Source organism: Scyliorhinus canicula, chromosome 8 (assembly GCF_902713615.1).
Source record: "Scyliorhinus canicula chromosome 8, sScyCan1.1, whole genome shotgun sequence".
NCBI classification, from domain to species: domain Eukaryota; kingdom Metazoa; phylum Chordata; class Chondrichthyes; order Carcharhiniformes; family Scyliorhinidae; genus Scyliorhinus; species Scyliorhinus canicula.
In genome coordinates this window covers 168,018,930-168,031,224 of record NC_052153.1, presented here as the reverse complement: position 1 = coordinate 168,031,224, position 12,295 = coordinate 168,018,930, and the positions used below count along the sequence as shown (strand labels likewise).

Sequence of the window (12,295 nt, the reverse complement as noted above, 5' to 3'; positions counted from 1 at the left end):
ACTAACACCTTATACAATTGCAACATAACCTCCCTAGTCTTAAACTCCATCCCTCTGGCAATGAAGGACAAAATTCCATTTGCCTTCTTAATCACCTGTTGCACTTGTAAACCAACCTTCTGTGACTCATGCACTAGCACACCCAAGTCTCTCTGAACAGCGGCATGCTTTAATATTTTATCGTTTAAATAATAATCCCGTTTGCTGTTATTCCTACCAAAATGGATAACCTCACATTTGTCAACATTGTATTCCATCTGCCAGACCCGAGCCCATTCACTTAACCTATCCAAATCCCTCTGCAGACTTCCAGTATCCTCTGCACTTTTCGCTTTACCACTCATCTTAGTGTCATCTGCAAACTTGGACACATTGCCCTTGGTCCCCAACTCCAAATCATCAATGTAAATTGTGAACAATCAATGTAAATTGTGAACAATGACTTGATTGCTTACCTCATTCAGTTTCCCTTGTTTGGGCCATAGACTCACCACAACCCCTCGATCCATCATGGTCAACACATCAGCCATGTTTATAAACTTATCAAGCTCAATGACCTTCTCCATCCAGAAAATGTCAGTCATTCCATGGTCCGAAAACAGGATAACATTCAAGTCATTCTGGAGGCCCAGCTCCTGTAAAATGTTGAAAAGAATAAGTTCTGAGTTTGGTTTAACCTTTCATATGTTACAAGGCGAAGTTGTCAACAATTAAAGACAATTTTACTGTCTTTTGTGCAATTGTATCCAAAAATATTAGAGTGAAAATTATTGTGAACATTTCTCGGATTTTGGCTCCTTTCCTTTATGCATTTCCGAAGTGCATCGCCTCCTCAGATCACGGACCTGATGTGTGCAGGAGGTGAGTGAGCTTGCTGGCTGTTCTATGTACTCAGAACATCTACGCACAAAAGTGAAAATTGTGCTGCAGTTCAGCATCTTTATTCAGGACCCTGACACGCAACCTGCCAATCTGGCATTTCAATCGCCCTTGCAAGGACACCCGAGGAAGCCTGGCGAGTGCCACTAGACATGCTGCAGCTGGCATGTGCCAAGACTTCTTCAAAAATCCAGAGTAGGTAGGGAGGACTGGGGATGTCGGATTTGGGTCAGGAAGCTGGGGGGCCACCACACTGCCTGCTTCATGCATTCTTCAATATGGGTATGCGGGGCTCTGATTTTCCTCGCTCAACTGCAATACAAGCCAGAAGTGTAACTGTGCCGGCTGGTTCACATTGCCGCCCACAGTTTTGATTTGATTTGATTCATTGTCACAAGTACAGTGAAAAGTATTTTTCTGTGGCCAAGGGAACGTACACAGTGCGCACATGGTAGACAAAAAAGAATAACCGACAGAGTACATTGACAAACAGTGATTGGTTACAGTGCGGAACAAGGGGCCAAACAAAGCAAATACATGAGCAAGAGCAGCATAGGGCATTGTGAATGGTGTTCTTACAGGGAACAGATCAGTCCGAGGGGGAGTCGGTGAGGAATCTTGTAGCTGTGGGGAAGAAGCTGTTCCTATATCTGGATGTGCGGGTCTTCAGACTTCTATACCTTCTGCCTGATGGGAGGGTCTGGAAGAAGGCAAAGCCTGGGTGGGAGGGCTCTCTGATAATGCTGTCTGCCTTCCTGAGGCAACGGGAGGTATATACAGAATCAATGTGGGGGTGGCACGTTTGTGTGATGCGTTGGACTGAGTTCATCACACTCTGCAGTTTCTTGCAATCTTGGATCGAGCAGTTGCCATACCAAGCTGTGATGCAGCCGGATAGGATGCTCTCTATCGCACATCTGTAGACATTTGTGAGAGTCAATGCAGACATGTCAAATTTCTTTAGCTTCCATAGGAAGTAGAGACGTTGTTGGGCTTTCTTAACTGTTGCATCAACGTGAGTGGACCAGGACAGACTGTTGGTGATGGTGACCCTCAGGAACTTAAAGCTATCGACCATCTCCACTTCGGAGCCATTGATGCAGACGGGAGTGTGTCGTGCTACACTTCCTGAAGTCGATGTTCAGTTCCTTGGTCTTTCGGACATTTAGAGAGAGGTTGTTTTCGGTACACCATGCAGCCAAGTGATTTATCTCCCTCCTGTAGTCTGATTCGTTGTTGTTTGAGATACGACCCACCACAGTCGTATCATCCGCAAACGTATAAATTGAATTGGAGTTGAATCTTGCCACACAGTCGTGTGTGTATAGGGAGTACAGTAGAGCACTGAGCACACATCCTTGCGAGGCCCCGGTGTTGAGGACTATTGTGGAGGAGGTGCTGTTACCGATCCTGACAGATTGTGGACTGTTGGTGAGGAAGTCAAGGATCCAAGTCCAAGATTGTAGAGTTTGGTTATTAGTCTTGTCAAGATAATGATGCTGTGTTCTATGAACAGCAGTCTCATGTAGGTGTCCTTCGTTGTTGAGGTGTTCATGTGTTGATTATAGGGTGAGGGAGATAACATCTGCTGTGGATCGGTTGCCACGGTAGGCGAACTGCAATGGATGGAGACCGTCTGGGAGGCTGGCGTTGATCCATCTCACGACTAGCCGCTCGAAGCATTTCATGATAACAGACATCACGGCCACTGGTCGGTAGTCGTTGAGTCATGCTACTTTGTTCTTCTTTGGTATTGGTATTATGGTGGGCTTCTTGAAGCAGGTAGGGACCTCGGAGCAGAGAAGTGAGGTGTTAAAATGTCTGCGAATACACTCGCCAGCTGATCAGCGCAGGCTCTGAGTGCTCGCCCAGGACTTCGTCGGCACCGTCATTTTCCGCGGATTCACTTTTAAGAAGGCAGCATTTACCTCTGAGGCTGTAATAGTGGGTATGGGTGTGTCCAGGGCTGTTAGGGCGGGTGGCACTGATGTACTGACTGACTGTTCAAAGCGGGAATAGAACTTGTTCAGTTCATCGGGAAGAGAGGCTCCAGTCCCAGAGTTTCCACCTGGCCTTGCTTTATAGCCTGTGATCTCGTGTAAGCCCTGCTATAGTCATCGTGGGTTTGTGTTGTTGTCCTGGGACTCTAATCCTGCATCAATTTAAACAGAAATAGTTTGGTTACACGGTGATCCCAATGCCTTGGAATCTGCACGTTCATTGCATTTTGTAAGCTATGTGGGATGTAAACGAAAAACAACTCGAGTCAAATTGGTTTTAATCTGTCAATATATGCTACAGTATCGGTACTTGAGGCACGGGCCTCATTATAACGGGACTTTGCCTCGGTCTCAGACCTCTGCACCAGCATTATCAGCCATTACCTTTAAGGATATCCCTGTGAGCCAACCTGTCATTCTGAGGTGGTTCTCCATGACACCGAGGGTTTACAAGTGCCCCAGGATGTAGCAGTCATGCACCCTCCCTGGGAAGCGTGCACCCGCGTGCATGATTCGGAAGTGGTAGTTGCACACAATCTGAACATTCAGGGAGTGGAACGCCTTCCTGTTAATAGAGGGCACTCCCTGATGCCCCGATGTTCGTAGGCCAACATGTGTGCCATCAATCACCCCGAGGACCAGGGGCATCCCAGGCGATGGCAGCAAATCCTGCAGCTCGGGCATCTTGGAGGGGTTGGTCCAGCCGGACGTTGAAATAGTTTGATGTCAGGCATGCAGATAATCCGTCATCTCGCAGATGTACATGTGGGCTGTCGATTGGGATATTCCGCACAGGTGCCTGCTTGAGTCCTGGAGGTAGCAGGGCTGAAGTGATCTTCACGGCCTCTGGGAGTGGGTGTCCTCCTCCTCGACGGGGTGGCAAGACCCAGAGGACGATGCACAGATGCTGCACTCTCTCCCTGGTGAGACGCTATCTTCTGCAACACACGGGGCGTGATTCGCCGACCTCCCTCCGGGTGCCGGGGGGCGCGGTTTTAATCCCGCCCCCGCCAGCTGCCAAATTCTCTGGCGCCGGAGATTTGGTGGGGGCAGGAATGGCGCGCGCCATCGGCGGCTGCTGGCAGCGACCCCCCCCCGGCGATTCTCCGGCCCGCGATGGGCCGAGTTGCTGCCCGTTCTTTGACGGTCCCGCCAGCGTTAATTAGAGTAGGTCCTTACTGGCGGGACCTGGCAGCGCGGGCGGGGGGGGCGCGTGGAGATCTGGCCCCGGGAGGTGCCCCCACGGTGGCCTGGCCCACGATTGGGGCCCACCGATCCGCCGGTGGGCCTGTGCCGTAGGGGCACTCTATTCTTCCGCACCGGCGGCTGTAGCGGTCCACCATGGCCGGTGCGGAGACAAAGCCCTCTGCGCATGCGCTGGGATGACGCCAGCCGATGGAGGCCCTTCAGCGCCGTTTGGGGTGACGCCAAGCCCCTTCCCTGCTGGCCGCTAGGATTCTGCACCTTTGGGGCGGCCCGACGCCGAAGTGGTTCACGCCGCTCCATATCGGTGGAGATGCCCACTCTGCCGAGTACGGCACAATCCCGTCCATGGTGTCTGTCAGCTCATTGAACGACCAATGACACCTGTGCATGGCCGTCATACCCTCCCCTTCTCGGTCGTTCCTCAGCCTGATTGGCGGCTGGGGCTTCAGGGTATGCGGTGGTCCCCTGAACATGGGGTCCCTTGCTGGCGTCTCTGCCGCCTGCCTGCCTTGGCTGCCGCATGCAACAGGAAGGCAGCCTATGTGAGATCCATTCCAGCAGACATCGTTATATCTGTAAGAAGAAGAGACGCCGATCAGTTAGGACTTCCACCCTGCAACCCTCAACTCTCCTCAGCCTCCCCCAACCTTATGTGTCGTGCCTTCTCTCAGAGTGCCATCCAGCAACCCTCTTGTGCTGGCAAACCTTGCTCTGTACACTCACCACTGGCCAAATCGGGAGTCCCTAGACCCCAAACCTCTGCTGGGAACATGAGGGAAACCATGCTCAGCTGCTCTCTACTCATCAACACACTTACCCTTTAGTCACGAGACAATCAACAGTGCTGAAGCCCTGCTCTTTAGTGATTGACTATTGGCAGCTGCCTCTCTGGTGCTAACGCTCCTCAGGGTCAGCCACAATTTCAGGCATCAGAGTTTGCTGGACATGGAGTGCACGAATCATCCTCTCAAACATGACACGTGTGCTCTTGAGGAGGCACTTGAGAGTTGAGGAGTGTGAAGCGCTATCACAAATAGCAAGGTTAATTTCTCATTTGAAATAGTCTTCAGCTGCTCACAGTTAAAGGGAGTGAAATTGAATTTCAGGATAGAAGCAGCAGCAGGGATTCTGTCCTGGATGTGTCTGGTAGGACAGACAGGCTACAGCTGTGGTTGCCGTTGTTATGGGTCTCCGTATTTAAAGGTGGATTGAAGGCTCACAGGGAGGCCCCACTCCCTGGACCAGGGGCGTCCTCCGGCCTAAAAAGCTAAAACACTTTAGCTCCTTGACCAAGCCCAACCCCATTGAGGTGTCCCACAACACCCCACCCCAAGCACTGGACAGCAGCTCCTGTGTCCTTGGAGCTGCTTGCTGGAAAATGGAGGTGGCTACCCACCTCTTTACTGCCCCTCAGTACCATTGCGCCAGCTTCATGTTTTTTGAAACCGAGTGTTAAACGACTTCCGCGTGACTTCCCGCTGGGAAGTCGCATAATTCCCAGGAGATTGATCCCATTAATCAGATTGAAATGAATGCAAATGAGGGTTAATTATGTTCTCACCATTTCTGGACGTGTTCCAGAACTTGCCATTGAGAGCGGGTCAGGTGGATCGTAAAATGGTTCACGCCCGTGCGAACCTTGATTATGGCCTTTTCCGCTATTCATCTGGCACGGCCGTCTCCGCACCTGGTGCAATGCGGTTGTTGAATTGCGCCAGTTATCTGCAAGGAATCCCAACTTGGGAACATTGGTTCATGGGGATGTATAGTTTTGTTTTGTTTTGGTGTGAGAAGACAAGTGAAACCCAAGTGAGAATAAATAGCCCAGTCATCGTACAACAATTATAATTTTTTTTTAAATTTTAATTTAGAGTACCCAATTACCTTTTCCAATTATGGGGCAATTTAGCTTGGCCAATCCACCTATCCTGCACATCTTTTGGGTTGTGGGGGCAAAACCTACGCAGACACAGGGAGAATGTGCAAACTCCACATGGACAGTGACCCAGGGCCGGGATTCGAACCCGGGTTCTCAGCGCCGTAGGCAGCAATGCTAACCACTGTGCCACCGTGCTGCCCTCGTACAACAATTATTAAAGACTATTTATTAAAATAAAGAAAAGACAAATACACACAAACTGGACTACTCTACTCTCATGCAATTAAGATGTATGAATCACTAAACACACTCACCATTTATTATAATGTACCCTTGTTCCAAAATATATCTATGATTCCTGAACTCTGTAAGACCTCTCTGTTTCCCCAAACAACATCCATATTAAATAACCAGCTTATAATTACCATTCAATGCAGAGATGATACTCAAGTCTGGGAAACGTCTTTTCCTGGTCCAGCAAAGATATTTAAAACTGCCATAACAAAGGTTTTCTGCACTGCCTTTGCTCTAAGACTTAGAGGCTTGTTTCATGTTGACGTAATCTCTTTTCCAGCTGCTAGCTGGAAAACTTTGGGTTTCAGGCTTGGTGGCTAGAAACTGGCCAGCCTGCTTTCTGAGACTGCTGGATGTTAACTGTTTGCCTGGCTTCTCAGGGTCTGGTCAATTACACCTTTGTTCCTCTTTGATTATGTCTTCTGTGTAATTGGCTGAATGTCCCTATCAACTTCCTTGACTATACATTAGTGTATACAGTATATACCCCATGGATGTTCCCAATCATTTCTAAGTAGTTTCTCCTCATAAGCAATTCACACATCATTTAAATGGTCTTCTAATCTTGTTAGTGGGAAAGACGCATACCAATCTGGCCTTTTGAATATTGTCTACTGCTGTCTCTAGGCAGATTTCTACCTTTTGCTGGACATCACGCATCCTATTATGGTTCCTCAAATTCATTTACTCACATATATTCTCACATTCACTGTCCAAAACAATGGACCCTGCAACCTAACCAAGTATAACAATTTGACAGAAGTGCTCAAAGATGTGAGGTTTCTTCAAAGAGTAGATAACAAAAACCTGTAATGATTGTATGATGAGTCAACAACCAGAGGGCGCAGATTAAAAGTGATTGGCAAAAAGAACCAAATGCGATACGAGGAATACGTTTGTTTAGTGTTTAGGATCTGGAATGCACAGCCTTAAAGAATGGTAGAGACAGATTCAGTCGCGACTTTTTAAACAGGAGTGCCTCAGCTTCAAAACAGGCAAAAATATGCAGAGCTAATCGAAAAGGACCAGGAAAGTGGGACTGGTTCAATTGCTTTTCAAAGAATCAGCATGGTAATGATGGCCGAATAACCTCTTTCTGTATCATGACCGTGCAATGGTTCTGTGAATTCAGAAATTTACTCTAACAATTGCAACAGCAGTTTGTTACAATTATGAGGTTTATGATTATTATATTTAGGGTAAATGAAGGGAATGATGTGATTTGTTGTCAAGGCTGTCAGGTCATAAGTCTTAGTGGTTTGATTGTTAGAGGGCAGGCTTCAGGTGTTTTACTGGGAAGACGGTGCAGTGTATTTATGCTTGGAGACAATGGGCTGGATTTTTCTCCCCCTCTGCGGTACGTCTCGTCGCGGTCTCGCCAGTGGTGGGATCTTCTAGTCCCGTCATTGTCATTGTCATCAGGGTTTTACCTGATGAATGCACCGTTCGCCTCTGCAGATTCGACAGTGATCGTAAGATTCCACCAGCGTGAACAGCTAGAAAATCCCATGCAATCTCTGAATTTACAGGGATATGCAGTCCCTGGCTCAAATCAAGAAAGTCAGCCATGAGCCTGCTGACTCAGAGACCAGCTATCCCTCTGCAATAACACGGGGAACAGCCTTCATTGATTCGGAGTGGGACTGCCCCACCCTCATCCCCCCCAATCTAGAAAGAACGCCCGCCCTAGGTAGCCCTGCTGGCCAATCTGATTGGTTCGTACCTCTGTTGTCCCAGCAGAGTCCAAATCAAGCGATGACCATTGCTGGGAGCCAAAAAGAAGGATCTTGAAGTCCCGACAAGCCTGGCTGGGAGAACCCACTGAGGGGGGGATGAGAGGGTTGATGAGTTGGGTTAGAGAAGCCTTGGGGTGGGGGGCGGGGAGGGAGAAGATAAAGGCAGAGAGAACAATTTCTGAAGGGTCCTTCTTATGGACACATAGAATCCACCAAACGGAGACTCCCAAACTTGCTAAACAGTAGCCCAAACAGTAGAAGCTACCCCGTTACCCGCCTTGTCTCCGCATTCTGTCGCACAGTGGAATGGATCAGGAATGTGGGACTTTTCAGAGAGACAGCATGGAAATGATGGGCCAAAGAATCTCCCTGTATCATGACCATGCAATGATTCTGTGAATTCATTAATTTATTCTACCAATTGCAGCAGAGGCAGAATAAGGCCTTTAAGTAGCCATTGGCTGGTCACATAAATGCATCATAAGGGCAACAGGTAAGCGGGCTGCATGATACCTTCCCTGCTGACCATAATATGATAGACAGGTCAGGGTAAGTGGGAAGACAGGTAGGGCACCCACTTTATTTTATGAGCCATCTGCTTTTATAAATGCCAGTGCAAGGGTCTCATGTGTCTCCTAAGTGCCAGAAAGGAGCGGGTGGGTTGTAAACAGCTATGCTATAAATTATTCATTTGCTCCTAAAATGAAAGGCAGATGAGGGCAAAGATGACTAATTTGCATTTTTACCTATATCGACACTAATATGTTTCACATTTCCATGGGAAAGAGGACAGAAGATGTCATTTTTGAGATAAGGTTACATGCTTCCCTACAAATCAGTGAATCAGTTAAGGACGGCATGGTGGCACAGTGGTTAGCACTGGGGCTGTGCAGCACCAGAGACCAGGGTTCAATTCGCAACCTTGGATGCCTGTCTGTGTGGAGTCTGCACATTGTTCCTGTGTCTGCGTGGGTTTCCTCCGGATGCTCCAGCTTCTTCCAACAGTCCAAAGATGTGCAAGCTAGGTGGACTGGCCTTGCTAAAATTGCCCCTTAGTGTCCAAAAATTAGGTGGGGGTACGGGAATGGGCGGTTGAGTGCCTGGGTAGGATGTTCTTTCGGAAGCTCGGTGCAGACTCACTTGGCTGAATAGCCTCCTTCTTGAGTGGCACTGTGGTTAGCACTGCTGCATCACAGTGCCAGACCTGGGTTTGATTCCATCCTCGGGTGACTGTCTGTGCGGTGTTTGCCCATTCTCCCAGTGTCTGCATGGGTTTCCTCTGGGTGCTCCTGTTTCCTCCCACAGTCCATAGATGTGTGGGTTAGGTGAATTGGCCATGTTAAATTGCCCCTTAGCGTCCAACGGTTTGGTGGGGTTACGGGGAGAGTGGGGGATTGAGCCTAGGTAGGGTGCTCTTTAGAAAGGTTGGTGAAGACGTGATGGGCCGAATGGCCTCCTTCTGTGCTGTATGATTCTGTTTTATGTTCTATTTATGGGGAACCCATTGGAAGCCGGTTACAACACTGCACTGCTAGCTATAAGGACTACAATTCCATTGTAACAGGTATAAAAGCAAATGTTGCTGTCGGTAGTTTGAAGTATATGTTGCCAACAAAAAGAAAGTAGTGTTTAGTCAATGGTCCTTTTAGTCATTTGTTACAGTAAAATATGATATCTTGTCGTGTCACTCCTTCAGCTATTAAATGGAAGCTCAATTTTTTTAAAAAATTATATAATTATCTATGGAGATCCTAACAATGTGCACAATAAATCAGTTTACATTGGACACTAAGGAACGGTATCTTCAACTGACAGTAGATTGTTTCGTGGAAAAACAGCACAGGTCCACATTAAGGGGCTAGTCTCACACTGCTTCAACTCTGTGTTGGCAGCAATACAACTGGAAATGGTGCAAAACTAATTTTAAACAGTTCCACTTCAAAGCTTCTTTGGCATTAAAAAGGTAATTCTATATCTAATTAATGGCAAATCTGTGATTAGTCATCAAATGTAGCTTGACATTTTTACTCTGAGGAATTAAAATAAACAAAGGATTTGCACTTGAGTAGCACCTTTCAAGACCGCAGGACATCCCAAAGCACATGACAGCCAATTTAAGAACTTTTGAGGTGAAGTCACTGTTGTGATGTAGGAAATGTGGTAGCCAATATGTGCACATCAAACTCCCACCAACAGCAATGTGATAAAAGCCAGATAACGTGTTTTTTAGTGAAGATGATTGAATGATAAATATTGGTCGGGACATCAGGGATAATTCCCCTGATATTTTTTTGAATGATGTCATAGAAACTTGTATGTTGAACAGAGAGGCCCAGCATCTAAAAAAAAAAACAGCATTAGCGCAGTACTGCACTAGAGTGTCAGCCTGGGTTTTTGTGCTCACGTCTCTCATGTGGAAATTGAACCACAAAATTCAGACTCAGAATTCTATTTGTTAACCCACGGCCGACTCAACATTTCATGCAAATCTCTGTTAACTAAAACAGGGGTGGTAAGATAATACTGATTTTATGCAATAGAATAAAATGGGCAACTTGAAAGAAATGTCAGCGTCATCAGAAAGGGCCTGGAGCAGGATGCAGAACAGGCTGCTTCCTCAGCATTCCCCATTTTACACTACCTCACAAAGAAGAAAAGGAGGACCCCGCCAGAAGTACAATTCTGTTGATAAAATAGTCAGGACAGACAGTCTCACCTTAATTCTCACGTTCATCTTTCTCAACGTTTCATCCAATACTTTGGTGGCTTCCTTCCTCTGCTTTGACCAAGGGCCAAAATGGTGACCTTCAACATCATTACGCTCATGGTACACTGCAGCCATCTCTGCTTTCCCCTGACTAATCAGAGAAAAAAGGCTGTTAATCAATGGCAGAACCTTCCTTAATCGGCAAAATCCAAGTTCCCATTCATACATTTGTATGTCATTTTTGGGAACGTTGCAACATTTTAAATGACTTGTGTTACTCCACCCTGGGCTAGTGCATGGTCAATCCCAACCCCACTTGACCTGGAGTTGCAACACAACAGAAATGAACCAGTTTATTCTGAGAAAATACCCAAAGTCTTTGGTCTTTGGCCGCCCAATAACTACATTCACTAGGTTTGTAAATTTAAACACAATTTTTATTAACAATAACAATAATTAATCATGCAGTAAATGCAATTGGTTAACTATTATCTAATTCCTAACCTCCCTCTTTAACTCACCCCATCCTCTACATACACACAAGACAGACAAACACAGCGCCTGTTCGGGGAGGCCAGTACGGGAATTGAACCCGCGCTGCTGGCATTGTTCTGAATTACAAGCCAGCTGTTTAGCCCACTGTGCTAAACCAGCCCCTGATGGTTTTCACTGTAGATTCATCCAGATCCCAAGAACATCCCTGTCGGTTCAGAACATAGCAGCTATGCAGCACTTCTGGCAAAAGAGAGGGAGACACTCACAGCTGCTCCTCTCAGTGTCCAGGATCTGACGGTCACTTCCTTGGTTCTCTGAAATGCATTCCACACAGGCAGGACCCAGTCACTACCTGTTACCAGCCAGAATACTGCTTTTGGCCAATTCGTTGGCCACCGGCCAGCCAATCAGGCGAATTCCTCTGGTCTCTCAGGTGTCAAAACGTCTGAGTTCTGCTGTTCAAAAATCTATATCTCCAGTAGCACTGTGGACTATTTTGCAACTTTTGAGCCCTTCACTTTCTCTGCTCGACTTAAAGGTTAGTAAACATCCATGGATCAAAAATGCCGATGACCCAAGGAAAAAAAATGGGAAATAAGAGAATCAACAAGAAGGATCCTGCACTTGTTATTGGAAATGCTTCAAGAATTGGTGGAATAGGCTGACCTACACATAGACATTTTTAAAATAACCTAGAGCCTGCAACAAAAGGTCCATCTGGGCGTTTCACAATGCATAGAGAAAGGCACAGACCCGATGTAACCATGGCTCTGTTGGAATTCTGACATAACCGAGATCCATAAAGGAATATGTCCAAGAGTATTTCTTTTATAAATTTGGCAGTGTTCATTGAACTTGGGTTATTGGGATAACTTGCAATTCATCATTTCTAGATTTGGAATTATTAAATCCCTCAATTATTCATATGCTGGTTGCATGAGCCCTAAAGTTCCTGTTAACAGCCTCCTAGTATTTTTAAAAATGAATATTTGGAGTGAGCCCCCTAATTGTATAGTGGACCAGAACACCACCATTAGAACTACTGAATCTCAATCTCCTTGGGCGTTCTGCCCAATTCCTACTGTAGCTCTTCATTCTT

General features: G+C 46.8%; 1 protein-coding gene across 1 annotated transcript in view; it reads right to left on the bottom strand.

Annotated features, from left to right (window-relative positions):
- Positions 1–12,295, bottom strand: part of enpp6 (ectonucleotide pyrophosphatase/phosphodiesterase 6) — a 68,489-nt gene that overhangs the window by 20,186 nt on the left and 36,008 nt on the right. The window contains exons 4-5 of the mRNA XM_038805697.1: positions 10,711–10,852; positions 456–635 (exon numbers count right to left, since the gene is read on the bottom strand). Of these exons, the coding sequence (XP_038661625.1) occupies positions 456–635; positions 10,711–10,852 (322 nt within the window). The remainder of the gene's footprint in view (positions 1–455; positions 636–10,710; positions 10,853–12,295) is intronic.